This window comes from Brachyistius frenatus, unplaced genomic scaffold (genome assembly GCF_029030835.1).
Source record: "Brachyistius frenatus isolate BFR_SWC_R1_liver_20210118 unplaced genomic scaffold, ASM2903083v1 Contig_2, whole genome shotgun sequence".
Lineage (NCBI taxonomy): Eukaryota > Metazoa > Chordata > Actinopteri > Embiotocidae > Brachyistius > Brachyistius frenatus.
In genome coordinates this window covers 3,362,734-3,381,267 of record NW_027210601.1, presented here as the reverse complement: position 1 = coordinate 3,381,267, position 18,534 = coordinate 3,362,734, and the positions used below count along the sequence as shown (strand labels likewise).

General features: G+C 41.6%; 1 protein-coding gene across 1 annotated transcript in view; it reads right to left on the bottom strand.

Moving 5' to 3' along the window:
- Positions 1–18,191, bottom strand: part of kmt2ba (lysine (K)-specific methyltransferase 2Ba) — a 30,113-nt gene extending 11,922 nt beyond the window's left edge. Inside the window, exons 1-16 of the mRNA XM_069693859.1 lie at positions 17,833–18,191; positions 13,001–14,471; positions 12,513–12,673; positions 11,304–11,387; positions 10,603–10,759; positions 7,483–7,810; positions 6,353–6,414; positions 5,933–6,178; positions 5,268–5,377; positions 2,852–2,956; positions 2,026–2,139; positions 1,627–1,773; positions 1,253–1,345; positions 969–1,086; positions 706–819; positions 39–229 (exon numbers count right to left, since the gene is read on the bottom strand). Coding sequence (XP_069549960.1) covers positions 39–229; positions 706–819; positions 969–1,086; positions 1,253–1,345; positions 1,627–1,773; positions 2,026–2,139; positions 2,852–2,956; positions 5,268–5,377; positions 5,933–6,178; positions 6,353–6,414; positions 7,483–7,810; positions 10,603–10,759; positions 11,304–11,387; positions 12,513–12,673; positions 13,001–14,471; positions 17,833–18,135 — 3,804 coding nt within the window. The 5' untranslated portion in view covers positions 18,136–18,191. The remainder of the gene's footprint in view (positions 1–38; positions 230–705; positions 820–968; positions 1,087–1,252; positions 1,346–1,626; positions 1,774–2,025; positions 2,140–2,851; positions 2,957–5,267; positions 5,378–5,932; positions 6,179–6,352; positions 6,415–7,482; positions 7,811–10,602; positions 10,760–11,303; positions 11,388–12,512; positions 12,674–13,000; positions 14,472–17,832) is intronic.
- Between the last annotated feature and the right edge of the window lie 343 nt (positions 18,192–18,534).

The window sequence follows — 18,534 nt, the reverse complement described above, 5'->3', positions numbered from 1 at the left end:
TTATTGGTTTCTGTACACCTTCTCTGAGTGGCTCTTACCGCTTTACAGATAAGGAGGTGCTGAGTGCTGTTAGAGGAGAGCAGGTTGGTGAGAACCTCCTTCAGCCCGACCACCAGCCTGCTCTGCAGCCACTCCTTCAAGCTGCTTTGTTCAGTTTGGTGCTGACTGCAGAGTGAACAGGTGAAATCCGCTTCGTCTGGCTGACTTGACAGCAGCCCAAAAAGCTCCTCTGTAACATGAACACGAGTTTGGTTTCTAAAACTGAAGTGAACCGTAATCTTAATTTTTGTTTAAATGTATTGGTTCCAATTACAGATAAAACGAGAACATTCAACCTTTATAACGTTTGGTCAAATGAGTGCTTTGATGAAAACTCTTTTATCGTTCAATATATTAACATTTTAAAGGATATAAATTAAGAAATAAGAAATGAAGAAAATGAAAAACATTGACTCTAGCAAGTGTCTGCTTACACACTACTTTCACACGAAATGTGGTTTATGGAAGTAGTTCAGATGTAGTTAAAAATTGTCATCTTTTAAATTGCCAATCAGAGGTTTCATTGTGTAAAATTAGCTTCACTCTTGCATATCAAATAACAAATTCTTCCGCAAACTCTAACTCACAGTAGAAAACATTTTCAATTAAAATAATTCAAAACATTACAGCTGACAACAAGGGATCTGATTTATGAGCATAACTCACCTGAAAGTCCTTCACATCTGTAATGAATCCAGTGGCTGCACTCTGAACACTGAATCATCTGTGACGGTTGGCTGCTGTCTTCATAGCACTTGTGGCACACAGTGCAGAAATTACCTGACGCAAAACAGGAAAAAAACCATGCATTAAGTCACATTCGTAACACCTTGAACTATAAACAAATAAATGCATCCAAGTCCCTCGAAGGGACACGTTAACTCCTAATTAACCCTTCAGAAATCCCTGCCGTCTCTCAGAGGTCTCACCTTTGCTGTGGAGCGACGTGCAGTCAGGACAGAGGTCCTGTTCGTGGTTCCAGGCCAAGTCCCACGTCTTCCCAGGAGTCACACCGCAACTTTTACATCGAATGCATGTCATGCACACCTACACAAACACAACGATGTCACAGAAAGGCAACAATAGGTCCGTGTTGTAAAGTGTGATGGATTCTTCACACTTGGTTCGACACAAACCACAATAAAAACCGTATTCTTTCTGAAACTCCCAAAGACAAAGCAAGGAAATCCCTGTGTACTTTTAGACAATTTACCCAGGGCATGTTGCAGTTTACTGGCTTAGGGTAGGTTGGTCCCAAGCAGGAAGGGTGGTAGGAGGTTTGGCATCTCCTGCACTGCAACACAGGCTACGGAAAATAAAACACACGAGTAGAATAATTATGGGTTAATCAGTAGGGTAAATATTTCATGTCTGTCCCATGTCATCACTTTCTCAAATTTGCCATGAAGAAAATAATCTAAACAAAACAACAGGATCCCAATATCTAATGTAGAATATCTTAAGAGGCGAAGAGTGTGACAAATTTTGCGTGTTACATTCAGGACTTTATAACAGCGTTTAAAAAGTTGCATATCTGTGTAGGAAAACCGAACAGAAAATGTTCAAGCTCCACAGAAACTTGCATACCTTCGTGCTCTTGCTTCTGCGGCCGCACACGTGACAGAATTTGCAGCGTCGGCAACACCAGTTCTCCTTGTTCTCCGCCTGGGGGCGCTCTTCAGGCGACAGGCAGAAACTGTGGAAAGGCTCACAGCAGATCTGGCAGAATATCATCTGATGGAATTGATAGACAGAGAGAAGAAAAGAAGAAAAAAAAAAATCAAAGTTACTGGCATTGTAAAGCACCAAAACGTGGACGAATCGATGTTAGAAAACATGGGCTCACAAATTTTAACCAACCACATGATTGAAATAAACAAACTGGATGCGGTTTTACAGCAGAAAACTTTGTCTTATAGTAGTAGTTATCAGTGAGACTTTCCATACATTTTGCACTACTCGGGTTTTGTTAAAGAGCTCAATCACCTCATGTCGTCCTTTACTGGCGCAGAGCAGACAGACAGGCTGCGGAGTTGTTGGGACAGAAGTGAGAACGCTGAGACCGCCCATCAGCCACACATTCTGGACAGCACAGTCCTCCTGGCAGACACATGGCAAACAGCAACATTAGAAAAGCGATCAGTTAGTTTGAGGCTGCTGGATTAGTTAAATAAACTCATTATTCTATATAAAAACCAAACAAAATAGTTCAGAGCATATAAAAAAAAAAAGAGTCAGAAACAGAAATCGTTTTTTCTTTTAATATTGAAGTTGGACTTTTTCTGAGTAACCGTTGTCTTTAGAAAGAACGTTTTTTTGAGGGTCAATCAAGTTCTGTTCAGTTGCACGAGAACGTAGCGCAGCACCGCAACGTGGTCAGACCGAGGGGGCGCTTTAACTTTCAAAAGTATTTCAAATTACATCACTTGATCAACATCAGCACCCGAGTTACACACTTTTTTTGTGAACGCTGGTGTGTGCGCATTTGTAATTGCACACATACCAGTGTTCTTGCCCGCGACAACGCAATCATCGCTCCCCACCACCAAAAACGTTGACACAAAATTTGATGTGCGCTCTCTGCTCAAGTTTCAGGTCTCAAATGGTTTCCCACTAGTCGTCAGGATCATGCGTGCTCCATGGGCATCACTGTACTGCGCTCTATTCACGGGCAACAGGAACAGTCACTGAACTTTTTCATTTCCCCTCGTAAACATAATGCTGATGCTGCAAAAAACATACACTGACATTTTCACACACACCCCAGGAGGTAGTAGTGTTAACATGGCAGCAGATATTAGCGCAGGCTCACCTTGAAGTCTACACGGATCTTGTACTTGTTCTGCAACAGGCCCTTTTGGGGAAATCCATTAGTTAACCCCGTCAGGGTGTTCACTGATGCACACTCTGCAGCATTCTGGGAACGAAGGAGATAGTGTGGGTCAGTTGTTGGACAGTTTTTCAGCACTGTCCCTTTTACAGAGGAGTCGTCCATGTCCTCTTCGGGCTGCTGCCTTCGTCCGTCCTCCTGCTCGTCTTTCGTGCCCTCCTGTAAGTCTGTGCCTGGATTGACAGTCTGAGGGAGCTCTGGCTCAACTCTGTGCACAGTTTCATGTGTTTGTGTCTCCGTCACAATGTCTAGGTGATGCACCTCAGACTCTGGATTTCCCTGAGAGCACAACTGTGACGAAACCTCTGCCAGAGTTGAGTGCAGTATGGATGGTGGATGTTGCCAAGATGACAATGATGTAGATTTGTGCGAATGCAGCGCCGACTGCAAAACAGACTGGGGCAGACGGTGCAAACGTAACAGCAGAGTTTTCTGAGGACAGTCTGTTATTGGATGGGGCGAGAGTGGAGAAGCGGGATGCATTTCAGGCTGGGTCAATTCTGGAGGAGAGTCTGTTATGAGATGGAACAAAAGTGGAGGAGCGGGATGCATTTCAGGCTGGGTCAATTCTGGAGGAGAGTCTGTTATGGAAGGTGATGGAGGTGAAATAGGGAGCCGTGCTACAAGCTGGCTCAACAGTGGATGCGACCGTGCAATACACTGATCCACACTCTTTGGCGGCTGCTGCAGCAAAGTCTTAGCATCAGACTGCAGGACAAAATCAGGCAGACGGTATAAGTGTATTTGGAGCTGCCGCTGCAGCTTCGGCTTTGGGCTCCCGGATGGTCTGGGTTCAGGGAAAGTTTCACTGGGCTCCGTCTCATCCGTCTTCTCCTGTTCCTGTGGAGGAGGGGACTGCCTAAGCCAACCAACCAGCAAGACAGCTTCCAAAGTAACACTAAAACGAGTGACATGCAGAGGCGGCGACCGGCAGCAGCGAAGGTGACAGAAAAAGGGGAGGAGCACCACGGCTTTGAGAGGAACGTGTTAGCCAAGAATAAGAGTTAGTGAAAGGAGATGCACACATAGAAGTGTGACTGGGTGTTGGTACACACTAACCAAGTACTCTAACCTGCTAGAAAATAATAAACACAAAACTAAGCAACTTGTATTTTGTTGAAAAAACTAACGACCATCTAGAAATCCAGTTTCTTTAGACTGAACATTAACAAATAATTTGTAGTGCTTCGTTAAACAAGACTGCTAACATACGTGGTGAGTGAAAACTGTTCACCCAAGTAACCAGACAGGTCGAGAACAGGAGAAAATTTTTTGAAATATAGGACTTTTCATAAATTATGGATTTTAAAATTTGTATCACATCACCTGGAAAATAAAATGATGATCTTCAAACCGTGTAAAAAATAAAAAGAAGCTGCATTTTTTTTCATGAAGACTTGACTAGTCATACCAAATGGGGAAACCAACAAATTCAGATGGGGATAAAGTCAACACTTTACTCATGTCTGTTATGAGACTTCCAAGTGCAATTAAAAGTGCAATAAGACAAGGTCCGAAAGTTGTCCAATAATTGAAAGTTTGCTTGATTGGTTTTGAAAAACTTGAATATCATCAAGACATCACAGCTTGGGTAATGATGAAGGAAACAGCTTTTAAACAGGTAAAATCAGAGGTATGAAGAAGCCATGCTGGCCTTTAATAATAATCACAACTGATACATAATGTAATTACGCCATCAGTACAACATATTTGTTACCGAAAGCTATTATCATTAGTTACGTTTACAAACTATTGTATTTCGGATTTTTGAATAAACCTGAGCACAGAATCCCTAACCCGAACCTGAGTCAGCATTCTTGTGGACACAAAACAAGTTAGCCAAAAGCACAAGATGTCAAAATGTTGCACGGTCTAAAACAAACTCATGTACATCATGCTGGGACAAAAACATGCTACAATATACCAAGAAAACTGCATATTTAATTCATAATATATAAATGGGGTTAGGTGCATGCAGGGTGGTTAATGTGAAGCTGGAAGTCAGAGATAGAAGATTAGCATGGGTGAATTAGAAAGATGTAAGTAGAATTCCTCCTTCCACCACACGTGGTTTAATTGAAGAAAAGTATAAGATTCAAAGTGAAGTGCACACATGGGCCAAGTATTGTTAGGAAATTATTTCAGGTGTTGTATTTACGGTAAAAGAAACACAAAAGTGTTTTGTACAATTACAAATTGAAAAACCTAATTGACCTAATTATAAATTTAGCAGACTACCGATAAAGGCAAAAATAATTTTCCAAAAATACCTTTTGTCCCAGGTTTGGTTAAGTGGTAAATTCGAGTTGAGGAGGGGAAACCTGCTCGATGTTTTTACCTTTAAAGCTCTGGGTCTGCCAACAGCTCCTCTGGAGAACAGCCGGCGTTGCTTCACCGCTTCAGACGGTGGGTCGTCTGGCAGCGCTCCGCCATCTTGAAAAGCAAGATCTCCGAAACAGAATAGACAAATCTAAGAAACAACTCTGATTCCCCGGAGAGGTTTTAAACAGAATACTCTTTGCTGAGTGAGAACACTGAGCCTTTTCGGACTTCTGTGTGTTTTTTGGAAGGCTATATGTCAGTTGCAGTGTTTCCCACACATTGATTTTACATGGGAAGAAAGACAACTGCATCATAAGCAATTCTGCATTTTTTTTCACACATTAATTTCCAGCTGGTGTTGTCATGTAGTTTAAGATTAAATGCACCGAAGGTCTCGTGCTGAAAATGAAAAACAGGGTGGAACCAGAGCTGGAATATGTAGAATAAAACTATGAAACTACTGCCTGTATAAAATCACCTTGACACCTGCTCATAATATCAATAAAAGTTGTGCCCAGCTGTGAGGGGCTCCTCGCGTTTTAATACAGATTTTGTCATTGAACATTTATGCAGGATTGAAATTCTCCAACAGCACAAAGCTTTTAACATAAATTAACATGCGATAATAAAGAAACAAGACACACGGAAAGGTTGAAGTCACAAAAACAAAGTTTCAGCTACCTTGGTTTCTCACGGCAGAAGCTTTTGGCTTGACTGTCGGTTTATCTGCATTTTTCTCTCCCACTGCCTCTTCTTCAGATTCAGATTCAGATTTAAGTAGGCTGCTGTAAGAGCGTGGTGTGATGTTACGCAGCGACTGTTTCCTGACTCCCAGCGCCATCGAAGATGATCCTTCGCCCGCATCTCCTAACGCCCAGTTTGTATCATCACTGCTGGACACAGAGCCCGACAAGCGCCTTGCCTGGACTGAGAAACAGGAGCCTCGTAATTAATTATGCACACAAACTAAATAATTACATGAACTGCTTTAATTCCTTTTAATTCAGTGAATTTCTACAAAACCATTTTGTCAGACTGAACAAGAGATACTAATTCAGGAATAAAAACAAGAGCAGGAGCATCATCTAATGAGAGACATACCTTTCAATGTTCTGACAACGCGCTCACTCTTCACCTTTTCAATCCGATCACATTTCTTATATCTAAGGGCAGAGGAAATTGCCAATTGTTAGTATACATCCGAGGTCAAATTTACCTGTACCCATCTATGTTTGTTTTTAACTGTAAAAGTCAACTTGCCTTCATTAACTCGATTGTTTAATATGTATTACAGGAAAGAAATAAAAAGTATTTTCATGTACAAAAATGTCCTACCCTAAAAGTCAAACAGTATTTTAGGCACCACTTAAAAGATTTCTGAATTTGGTTTAGCTCTGTAAAACTCATTCAAAAATGCAAATGACTTTTCACAAACACGTTGGCTGGATGATTGTCTAAAAAAGCAGACGTTCGGATTCACGCTCGTTTGCTTTCATTCACCATCCAAACACGAGAATGGAATCGATCTTCTCATCGAACTCGGGTCAAACTACACGGCCTTGCGGTTGTATGCGTCTGCGAACGAGTCGCGTTGCAGCTCACATCCGTGTTAGTCCAGCCTCAAGCCCTTCCTGAGATACTTCATTCACTAAATTGGGGACAGACGTGAGGTCACCGTGACAACCAGAATCTAATCTCTTCATCCTTGAGTCCAAGTGAACGTTTGTGGCAAATTTGAAGACACCCCCCTCAAGGTGTTCCTTAGATGCGCCGTTTAGATACGACGTGAAGTCACTGCGACGTTGACCTTTGACTTCCAAAATCTATTCAGTTCAACCGGAGGCATAAAAGGAAAACATATTTCCCTAAACGTTGAACTGTACTTGCAAACTAAGAGCATTTGGTGCTACCAGTTAACCCAACAGTTAGATAAGAAGCTAATACATGGTTCAGTCTTGCAACATTTCCTTACTTGCCACGAAATGCCATCAATGACAAAGCAGGAAAGAGTAAAGTCGGTTCATTTATACGGCTGCCAGCTCTTCTTCTAAGCTTTTTATGAGCCTTTTCAATTTTGCATTTTTAACATTTCCAAAAATGTATCAAAAGCTCATCAGCATGCGAGAAATGTCTATGCAATGTAGAAATCCTATGCAGCGTGGAGTTAGACGATTCACCAGCCTGTCTTCAAGAAAACAAAATAACCTTCATTTATGATTGATTCAACTTACATGCAACACTGTCGCTTGGTGTTCGGCCCCCCAAACTTGGGCTTGTCCAGGCAGTTCATACACTTTGCGCAGTCCTTCTCCACCAAGCAGCCCTTGCAGTGTCCACAGCGCCGGGAACGGACTCCCCCAGGTAGATATTGAGTCAATATCTTCCGTTTTCTGAATTTGCGGCCCTTCCCCCTCCCCCTCCTCCTGCGCTGGATGTTTTCTTGAGAGACAACCCACTGGGCTCTGCCCTGATCAGAGTTGTCCTCCTCCTCATCATCATCATCATCATCATCATCACCATCATCATCATCATCATCATCATCATCATCATCAGCCACATCTGCAGGCGAGAGACAGAAAGGATGGGCCAAAGAGCCACAATACACATTTGAAACATCATTAGGTACATGTGATGTTGGGGGGGAGGGGGGGAGGCGACATCTTTGGATGCCAAAACTTACTATTCAGTCTGCTGGAGACGATACAGATCTGCCTGCTGTGAGTCCAGATGCCTGTATACGCATTTACTGGACTGTTGCCCAATAAGTAAGCTTGGTTTTCTACAGCTACACGTTACGACTGCCTGCCTGAAGTGATGCAAATCTAGAGATGCTCTACAATAAAGTTCATTCACTGGATGAAAACTTGAGTCTCTGACAAACTCCCTAACCCTTTTTAAATGAATCCCCCAGTGGTAATATTTTAAAGAGAAAATTCAGCACTTTTTGTGTGTACGTCCGATCGGTGTTGACGGTAAATGTAGTCATTTAAGGGAAAGAATTTGTCAAACTCTGTGCGTCTCTGAGAAGCAGCTGAAAGATCTGCAGTGCTTCCATCAGCGCCAGAAGAACGACAGACAAATTGAGCTGTCTGCCGGAGGACGCTCTCGATGCCACTCAAAATCAAAACAAAACCTTTAATGTCTCTGTTTGTACTGCAGCTAGCTGCATTTACAACTGCAAAAATAGGAGTGCAGAGGATGTTATAGTCAGGGATACCTTTCTTTTTAGTAATTAGTTGACAAATCAAATTGATTTTATCCTGAGCACATGACTATAGAAATGCAGTGGAGAGAGGGGGAGGCTGTGGCCACTCAAGAAGATCTGGCCAGGGTGGACTTCCAAGAAGCTGAGCTGCCGAGAGCAAACAGCAATTGCTGGTTCCTTTACTCAAATCGCCCTTCGATGCCAAAAGAAAGGGTTATGATCAGTACAACTAGTTTCCTAAACAATAAACACCTTTTTGTCCTGTATTTTTTGTCTCCGCGAGCAATGTGGTCTGGTTGCTTATTGTTTTTGGTTTTTTTGTTGAATAGGTGCTACAATGGAAGACTGTCAATGCGCAATGTACCTTGGTACATGTCGGCGACACTGCACAATTCAGAAAGACTCAGCTTTCTTGGCGAATACAGCTTTGCACTGAGGAATTTATAGCTGCATTGACTACATTTACCACCAGCACTGATTGGACAAAAAAACATTGTCATGATTTTAAATAAATGCAAGTGGAGTAACTTTGTGGAAGAATTACTTTTTGCGCTTGGCACTAGATGTGTTCAGTGAGTCTATTTGTCAAACAGCACTTCCTCACCTCATACTGAGTGATGCTCACTTGACCAGTGTTGGGTATAGCTTTCCAACAGCGGTGGCTAATCTGTGTGTGACAAAAGATATTTTTGCTGGCAAATATTTTAATTACAACTACAATGAGCTAACAAAGCAGTTTTTTTTTTTGCTCAGCATGATAGGTTTGCCAGAAGCTATCAAAATTGTGCTTCTTTTTTTTTTTTAAACATATTTGTTATTTTTTTAGGTTGTGTGTTTAGTCAGTTTAAATACATATTTTAGCTCGTCAGTGATTTCATGATAATACACTAGCAGAGCAGCTGTGTCAAACATAAAGAAAATGGCAGAAATATATTTAAAGTTTGGATAACACCGACGAAGCATTCTGGATAAATTGGATTGAAAAACCGTGGACCTACCAGAGAGCTCAATTACATACGGGATCAAGTCAATATATCTTATTACAGAAAGATGTAATAAATCATCCATCGTCAAGTGATTCTGACTATTCAAAAGTTGTAGTAACAACAACTACACAGAAAGAAGTCCGATTTATGTCGTAGTAAATCTGTTGTGCATTTTTGTTCTGTGCTGTGCTAAATATTTAAATCAACTTGACACTCCTCTCCTGTGAGCAAAGGACAGGAATGTGGCTCTGTTTCAAAACTTATCCATGATACTTATGTCCTTTAATTACTTGTAATTTATGAGCTGGCAGATACGCAGACACTCGAACATCTGATACGAGATCCTTTTGGACCATATAACCAGCCTGATTTATTGTTTGAGCAGCAGTATACAATAATACTGAATGATGCAACATGTCATAAAATAGACTTTGCTGGCTCCTAAAACTGGCACCAGAGAGAGTTCTGCTACAGGTCGGCTCTACTGCAACTCCACTGATTCAAAAACATTTTATATTAAAGCAAGCAAAATATTATAACATGTAAACGGCCTTTTTAAATAAAATTCACTTTAAGTCTTTCAGACTTCAGAATTTAATCGTGTCAATCGAAGGTGTTTTTGGAGAAAACTGGTTTCAAAGCAGATATTTGCAGATATACTGAATTAAACTCAAAGTCCTCTTTGGCTGAGATCCCTCCTTTGTGTTGTGCTTCTCTTTCTGGGAATTTTAATCAATCCCAACCAGGAAGAGGGAGTTAAACACTGAGTAGGCACATCAGCAGCTTCTGTTTATTCTCTTCATGCCATTATAAACAATGACAGCACTGCCTTCTTTCTTGTCTTACTGGTATACTTTGCTTGTCCAAAGTACAGAGCACGCACTTTTGAGATCCAAATAAAAGTGTAGCTTACGCTTCATTTTTTGTAATTTAATTTAAAGTGATAGTCCATATTTAATTCTATGGGTCACTCAGAACATTTCCATGATGGATAAAGCACTGATTGTAAATCAAAACCACGTTGATTGACAGTTATCTTGCTCAAAATGTAAAACGTCCTCGCTAATTATGCCTCACTTAAAACCACTGCACATAGACAGCGCATCGCAATCCAATTTCTCCACTCTGCATGAAAAGCACACGTGTGGAGACGACTGTACCTTCTGCTGCGGGAGAAAAGGTGATGCCTTCTCTCTCGTGAAGAGGCAGAGCGCTGAGTCTGGGAATATCATCCGGCACCATGGCACGAGGCTGCCCCAAAGCCACAGCTGCTGCCCGGCACACGTGTTTGATCCGCGGCCCACCGAGAGGCTGCTCCTGCACCAAAAAAAAAAAAAACACAAACAATGAACACTACGAGAAATGTAGAATAAAGCTCCCACTGGAATATAGACTCCCTATTGTGATATCAACGTAATACTCTACTGCTGATATTAAAGACTTGAGCACAAAGGATAAAAACAAATCCTTTAATAATAATAATAAAAAAAAAAAACAGAGAAAATCAATATATTTCTATTACTGTCTTTATCACTATTTATTGACTGGCTGGCGAATCAATTTATTTTGAGTGCGCTCCACAAGTACAGCTGGACATGAATCTATTTCCTGGTATGTGTACATAGTAAGTTAGTTTCCTTATGCACTCATATTGCATATTCATATCCATTTTACAACCTGTTTTTAACTGTTTTTATGTCATTGCAGAAAGCAGTAAACTCAAACAAACTAACAAACCAGCACGGTGGTTTAGAAGAGACGTGTAATAAATAATCAGTAATGACAACAAATGAACTGATGCTGTCTGGATTTCAGTAAACACAGATAAGCAATATACAACGATACATTTTCAAGGTTTTACCTGAGGACAGATATCTTTAGGAGACAGCCCAACTCTCCTTCTCCTCCTTCCACTCACTGGCACCCGCGATTCTTTGGAGCCCAACTATTGGCCCAGACAAGAGAGAAGAACAATCTTTAACGTAAGAGATGCGATAACACTGTTATGTTACTACTCCTTTTTAAATAATCAGACATGTTCATCTGCAATCTGATGAGTTCAGACTAAAAAAGGAAAGAAAAACAAACGTTTCGAACTCTGATATTAGTTAGTAAACTGGATGGTCCCTTAGCTAGTGATTATCTGTCACAAGTGGAAATTTGTACATTTGTACAAATATTGGGGATCCAACTTCAAGGATTTTTTTTTTCCCACTGCTGATTATTCAGTAGATTATTTGAACAATGAGGCCAATTTTTCATTTCATAACATTTCCTAAATATAAACTTTTATAGTTTTTGTCAACGTCAGAAAAAGGTTATAAAGTGCCCATCATAATTAACGTCTTAAAAAAAGTGTCATTTTGTCTGACTAACAGTCCCGAACAAAGCATATTCAGTTCACAGTAATGTTTAAATACAGAAAAGCCACAAATTATCATAATGGAATGAGAGCCCGGAAACAGTAGATATTTTCTTTGAAAAAGATGACTTTACCAATTAGTCAATAATCAGGTAGAATAGCTGATGAATTAATCAACCTTTCATTTAAGCCCTAGAGATTGTATACATAATGCTTTTAGAACTATGAACAATGAACTAAATAAACACCAGACTGGAGAATGTGAATTTAATCGTTCTTTAAAAACTTTTATTTTTAATTATGATCATTTTTAAGACCAGGAAATAATTCTTAGACTTTAGACTTAGACTTTATTTATCCCACAGTGGGGAAATTTAGTTGTCACAGCAGCATAGAAACGCAGTTAGGGGGAAAAAAAAAACCAAAAAAGGTGCACACAATAAGAAAGAAATTGCAAAAACCTATACAATCAAATAAGATAGATAAATAGAATGTTTTCGAAAAAGTAAGACCAATAACAATAAGGCTTTCGCACCATCGGTGCTCGGGCCCTAATGAATAAATACACACACACACACACACACACACACACACACACACACACACACACACACACACACACACACACACACACACACACACACACACACACACACACACACACACACACACATACACACACACAAACTATATCCACAAAAACCTTACCTGAGACAACTTGAGCTGCTTCTGCTGATCAATCTTAATGAGCTGGACTTTGGCTTTCTTCAGCAGGTGGAGCATCCTCTTATTAGCTCCACTGAGACCAATTCGATGGCTGGGCCCGCTGACTTCCAGCGCCTCATGACTTTCCTCAGTCTTGCTCGGTGCTTCATTTTTTACAAAACAGCATGCATGAAATGACACCAGTTGGATTATTTACAACCAAAGGACACGCATATAAACTGAATGGAGAAGCAACCACAGTTATTTGTTAAATTATCTCTTTTTTTCTCATTTGAACGGTCGAATAGAGATGAAGAAAAAAAGCTTTCCATTTTATTTTTTCTATTTTCTTTTCGTTTCACCTGAACTTCACCCAATAACATTAAAAATATTTTGTTTCCCATTCTACAGAGAGCAACCACACAACGCCACGCTGAAATTAAGCCACAAGATCTTGATAAATAATCACTCAAAAATGAAGTTGTCCTTACTGTTGCTGCCTGTATCTTCTGACGGTGTCTGTGAGGGCACTTCCACATCCGTGTTCACCACCACGGCTAGTTTCCTCACGACCCCAGGAGAGTCCATCTCCTCCATCATGAGCTTGGACCTCCGTCTCTTCCTGACGTGGGAGGTCAGGCTGTCGCCATGATGTGTGAAATCCCCCTGAACGTCGGACTGGACTCTCTTTTTCTCTGCCAGTTTTAAGGTCAGTTTCTTGAGGTTCTGGTAGATCTCTACGTGGCTCGTGCCTGGACTGGGCTTCGAGGAGATTTTTGTCGCAGCAGGTGGGCTGCCAAAAACAGAGTCGCTGTCTGATTGCAGCGAGTTGCCATCGTAACCTGACCCGTGGAATGAGCTCAGTTTCCCTTCTTCTCTCTGTTGACTTTTCAGCCATGTTGACAGGGAGCCCTTTGGAAAGGGGATCATTTCCTCATCCAAGAACCTCTTCGGAGTTTTAATAACCCGAGAGGATCGTGCACTCGTTACAGGAATGGAGGAGTTGTTGGCGCTCTTGTGCACTTGCTCAGAAAATGACGTTGGATCTGCTGGAGTTACAGTCTGAGCTTGGATCTGCTGCTGATTCCCTTCCTGCGTAGTTGTGGCTGGAATGGGCTCTGTGACATACGTGTAAAAAATACGCCTCTGGCGATTATGAACCAGTTTTGGACGTTTGCAGACTGGAATATTCTTTGATTGCTTTCGCCTGTGCCCGAACAAAGATTTGCGTGTTTGTCGTTTGTGTGCTCTTTTTTCAGAGGAAACTGTAGCTTTACACTCGAGGGGCATCGCCGCCTCTTCTCCGCTCTGAGCACCAGCCTCGGCTCCAGCCTCTGGAGAGGCACCCATACCCTTAGCAATTCTCTTCCTCTGCCTTTTGTGAAAGGATGTAAACGACAGGGCGACTGCTTGAGATGTGCCTCTGGTGTGCCCAATCCGAAAACCCCTGATGCGTCTCACAGATCTCTGTGTCTGGGATCGGTCTGTGTCTGAGTCCTCCGACACCTCGCCTTCCTCTTTGACCCTTCTTTGGCCTGATGTCAGAGCACTCACCATCTTATCTTGCTTGTTGCCATCAGCAGACGTGGCGGCGGTTTGGTTTTGCGTGCTGCCTGAATATGAGGTCCCTCCTGCTTTCCTGATAACGTCAGTGGATGTCGCACTGCTCTGTGTACCTGAGGCCTGCTTTTCTGCATGTTTGGCTTTACTAGTGAGAGCCACCTGCTTGCCTTGTAGTTTAATTACCACCTTTGGTATTTCTTTGTCTTGTACTGAGCTCTCCTTATCGTCCTCTTGTTCTTCGTTCCTTGGTGCTATTTTTCCAATTTGAGACGGTTTCTGTGTCTTGGGTGCCATTTTCCCAATAAGAGCTTTTGAAGCTTGAGGGGACAACTGAGGAACAGTGCCAGAGGTTTTCTGTGGACGAACTGTTGTTGTCCCGAATCCAGTGAAATCTTCCTCCTGGAGGAAAACAAACAAAACCTGTGTTTAAGACAGTATAATACTATATTAAGAAGCGAAATGAGAACAGATCTGCTTTACCCGAACCTGCTACAGACGATGCATATATTCATTAGTTACAATGCAACACCAGTTACAGTCTAACTGAAGGTTAGAAAAAGGATTTTTATGTCCGTGGGATAAAAAAAAAATAACACTTTCCTTATTGACTAGTCGGTAGATTATTTTTCTCAATCTCAGTAAAATATAAAAAATGCTTGATCAATTTTCCAAAGCCTGTTGTATTCTGGTTTGATATCTTGTGTAATTAAAAACTTGTGAAAAAGATATGTGATGGAGGCAGGGTATTTTACAATTAAAACAGTAAACTTTATTGTCCAAAAGACATCAGGGCATTACAAAAAGTGAACTTCACTAGGAATATAATAATTATAAATAAAAAACAGAATAACTTCTTGATTCTTGTTGTTCTGGGTTTTGTACCCTCATGGTTGAAATGCACTCATTGTAAGTCGCTTTGGATAAAAGTGTCAGCTCAATGAAATGTAATGTAACTTCTAATTTACACTGAGCATCTTTTTCTGCAATATGTTGTATAAAAAAAGTTTTCATATAGGGCAACATATACGTCGATAGAGACATATCTGTGATGGGTCAATATCAGCCCACCAGTAAATTGGCTGGGCTGTACTGCCCAGTATTCAGTTTCAAATGGTGATAACTAAAGGGGTTGAGTTTCTTTGAGTGTGAACTACAATAACTTCCACCCACTACTGTGTTCATCATTTGATTATCAGGTATTGACGCTGCTGATTTAGCACCAGCACTGCTCTCTACCTTACTCCAGTATTGCATCAGTACAGATATGAGGCAACAAATGAAACAGCGTTCGTATTAAATCTATTGTATTGACTTGGCAGATTTTTCCTGCTCCACACCAGCAATGTGCCCATCTAATTTACATGCAGATACATCGCAATATTTTTTTAGCAATCAATTTACAACCTGAGCAATACAGGGATATTAAAATATTGTCAATTTTAGCCAAATTCTTACTGGAAAGAGTGACACTTCGTTATAGCCAAATAAATGAACGTTTGCACTGAAACCCTCTTTACAACCAAAGTTTAAGAGGAACCTCTAAAAATACACTCACAGCATGCTTCAGTTCAGGCATGCCAATTACTTACATCCATCTTCACATGAAATAACAACTCCACAGATTTGTCATGAGCGAAACTCCCCCAATGATCTGTTCCACATCACTGCAGAGCACATGAGTGACGTGCAATACTCCAGTTGAGCAGCACCCACAAGCTTTAGCATGAGCCATGTGACCCTGTTACAGTCCACTCTAAAGGGATTGCATCAGTGAAGTCCAGCTGATGTCAGACACTAAAGCTCCTGCTTTGGAGATTGAATAATATGATTAGATCCATTATGGCATTATATTATTATCATCTAACCATCCTTCCAGGCTGGGGCTAAAAGCAGACCACTATATCAAATGATACCTGACACTGAAAATACGGACACAATACGAGAGACTGGAGTTCTATTTATTTAAGCTACTTTACTCGTATTTTATTTATAATTGTTTCAGTAGTGGTTAGGAACTGCCAAACAGTGTGCATCTTTAAACAGTCAATACTCCAGACAAACTTTAATGTAAAGAACAACCTAACTGTGAGACCAGTACACTTTATCTTGTAGCCTTTATCCTGTGCGCACACCTTCAAATTAGATGAAGACTGGTCAGGGCATGTACAACAAATAATCCAGGAAACCTGTCTTTCTGCTGTGCCATTTGTTTTAAAGATGTTCTGGCTAAATTTTGTGGGTCCGTTTTAAAAGGTGTACAGGATTTTGTGGTATCTAGAAGTAAAATTGCAGATTTCAACGAACCAAAAAACCTCCCTTTCCAAGCGTGTAGGAGAATCTACAATGGCCATGAAACTGATAAAACATGTAAAAAAAAAAATCAAGAAAAAAAAAAAAAAAAACCTGTGTCTGGAGCCAGTGTTGGGTTAATCTGTTCTCCGTTACAGTAGAAACATGGTGTTGCAACATGGTGGGCTCGATGGGAGGCACCCACTCCCTACATAGATATGAGCAGCTCACGCAAAGGTAATGAAAACACGGATGACTCAAGTGGACAAGCCAAACCACTTGTGACTACACAGTAGAGGGGGGGGGTCAATCCAAACACACCATATGTTTCAGGTGATTACACACAAATGACAACATAACTATGAATATCATAGACCTTTTCTGCCAATAGATACCACTAAAATCACCCACGCTGAACCTTAATTATTGAAGTAAATAAAACGTGACAGGACACTGGTGACTATTAAATTGGGAACATCTCCCATGCTGTGCCTTCACCTGAAATCAAGCAAATCTCTGTATGTTAAAGTAAACGTAGCGGTTACTTTTTTTTTTTTTTTACTTTTATCAAAGCCTATGCAGACATTGTGATTTTGCTGGCAGAATTTCTGCTGCAGCAGATTCGTTACCATCTAAACATGTAATGCCGGGAAGATGGGAGGTGCCTTGTAAACAAAACAATTTCAGACACTGTTTACACAAGGAACTGGGCAAAAGTATGTAGTCTCTGTTCTACTTTTCTCTTTTTATTCAAATTAGATCGTGCAGATAACGTTTGCTTCCCTTCCTGTTGCATCCTAAGTTAAAGCAGACGCTCAAAACACCAGTCAGCAGTCAGCTGACAGCTCCAGCGTGGAGAGTTGTCGGTCCCCAAGTTAGCAACGTTATAAATACGACGACAAAAAAAAAAAAAAAAAAAAAAAAAAAAAAAACCAAAAAAAAGGCTTAGCATCCAGAGGATGTTACCACTGGGTGGGAACTTCAGCTCGCCGAACCGTAGCGAAGGGGGATGTGATCACACAAAGACATCTCGTGGTTTTCTATGACAAAACGCGTCCACGAAGTGTTATCGCGCCGCCAAAGTTTCCGCCTAATGTCCGTTTCATGCAAACAAACTCAGCTGCACGGACACTGGTCTCTTGTGTACGTGGGGCTGCTGCAAACTCGCAGCATCGAAAAGGCGATTTTAAAACAGAAAAATCGACTGTTACCGTGCGCAAAATTAACTAGACTGGAATATACGTTTCCAAACCAGTCTTAAAATACACCTTGTAGGTAAACAAGCTCAGCTACAACGACAGTTTAGGGTTTGTGAGCTAAGTTGTTGCTAACTAGCTGTACGTCAGCTAAATGCTCTTTGTAAGCAACAAACAGATGTTTTAAATGTGTATTTGAAGAAAACTGTCTTTATTCGGCCCATTAAGCGTAATGTTTCCCCGTCTAGCTTCCGCGCTACGGTTCGCTTATTCACCTCCTCACTGGTGCTGGAGTCGAAGCCCGCATCTCTCCGCCGACTGTGCTTATCCGCCACCCCGAGCAGGCGCAGCAGGGACGGGTCCTCGCTCAACGCCAGGCCGATGTTGACGGGCCTCGGCCCTCCGGCAGCCAGCTCGCCGTCGTCCGAGCCCAACCTTCCGCGTCGGGAGCGTTTGTCCGACCGCAGCCTGCTGCGAGCCGCGCACGGCCGGCCCGGGAAGCGAGCCCGGGCCGGCGTTTGGGCGTTCAAACCCGCGACGGTGGCGGGGGATGATAATCCGCCTCCCGATGCCGCCATTATTTACTACAACAACACGGACGGCGCGCAGGCGGAGGGTGACTGCAGCGGTATGAGAGGCAAGATGGACTGCTCCGAGGCAAAGGCGCGAGATAGAAAGAACCACAGATGCATCATGGGAAAACGAACTTCTCCGGTGTAGAGCGCCCGCTGTTCGACATACGGGGCAACGTCGCTTCAATAGAGCCGCTTTCTTTCATCAAAAGTAAAAGTCCTACATTCAAAAGCAAATAACCAACAAAATGTACTTAAAGTGTTAAAAACGTAGCGCCATTTCAGCAGTGTTGTGTTATGTACTATTTAAATCTATTCCAATGCAGCACATTTTAAGAACTGATGTGTTTTGCATGTGTATTTCTGTGAAACGTAACTAATCACAAACTGGAAAGTAATGTAGTG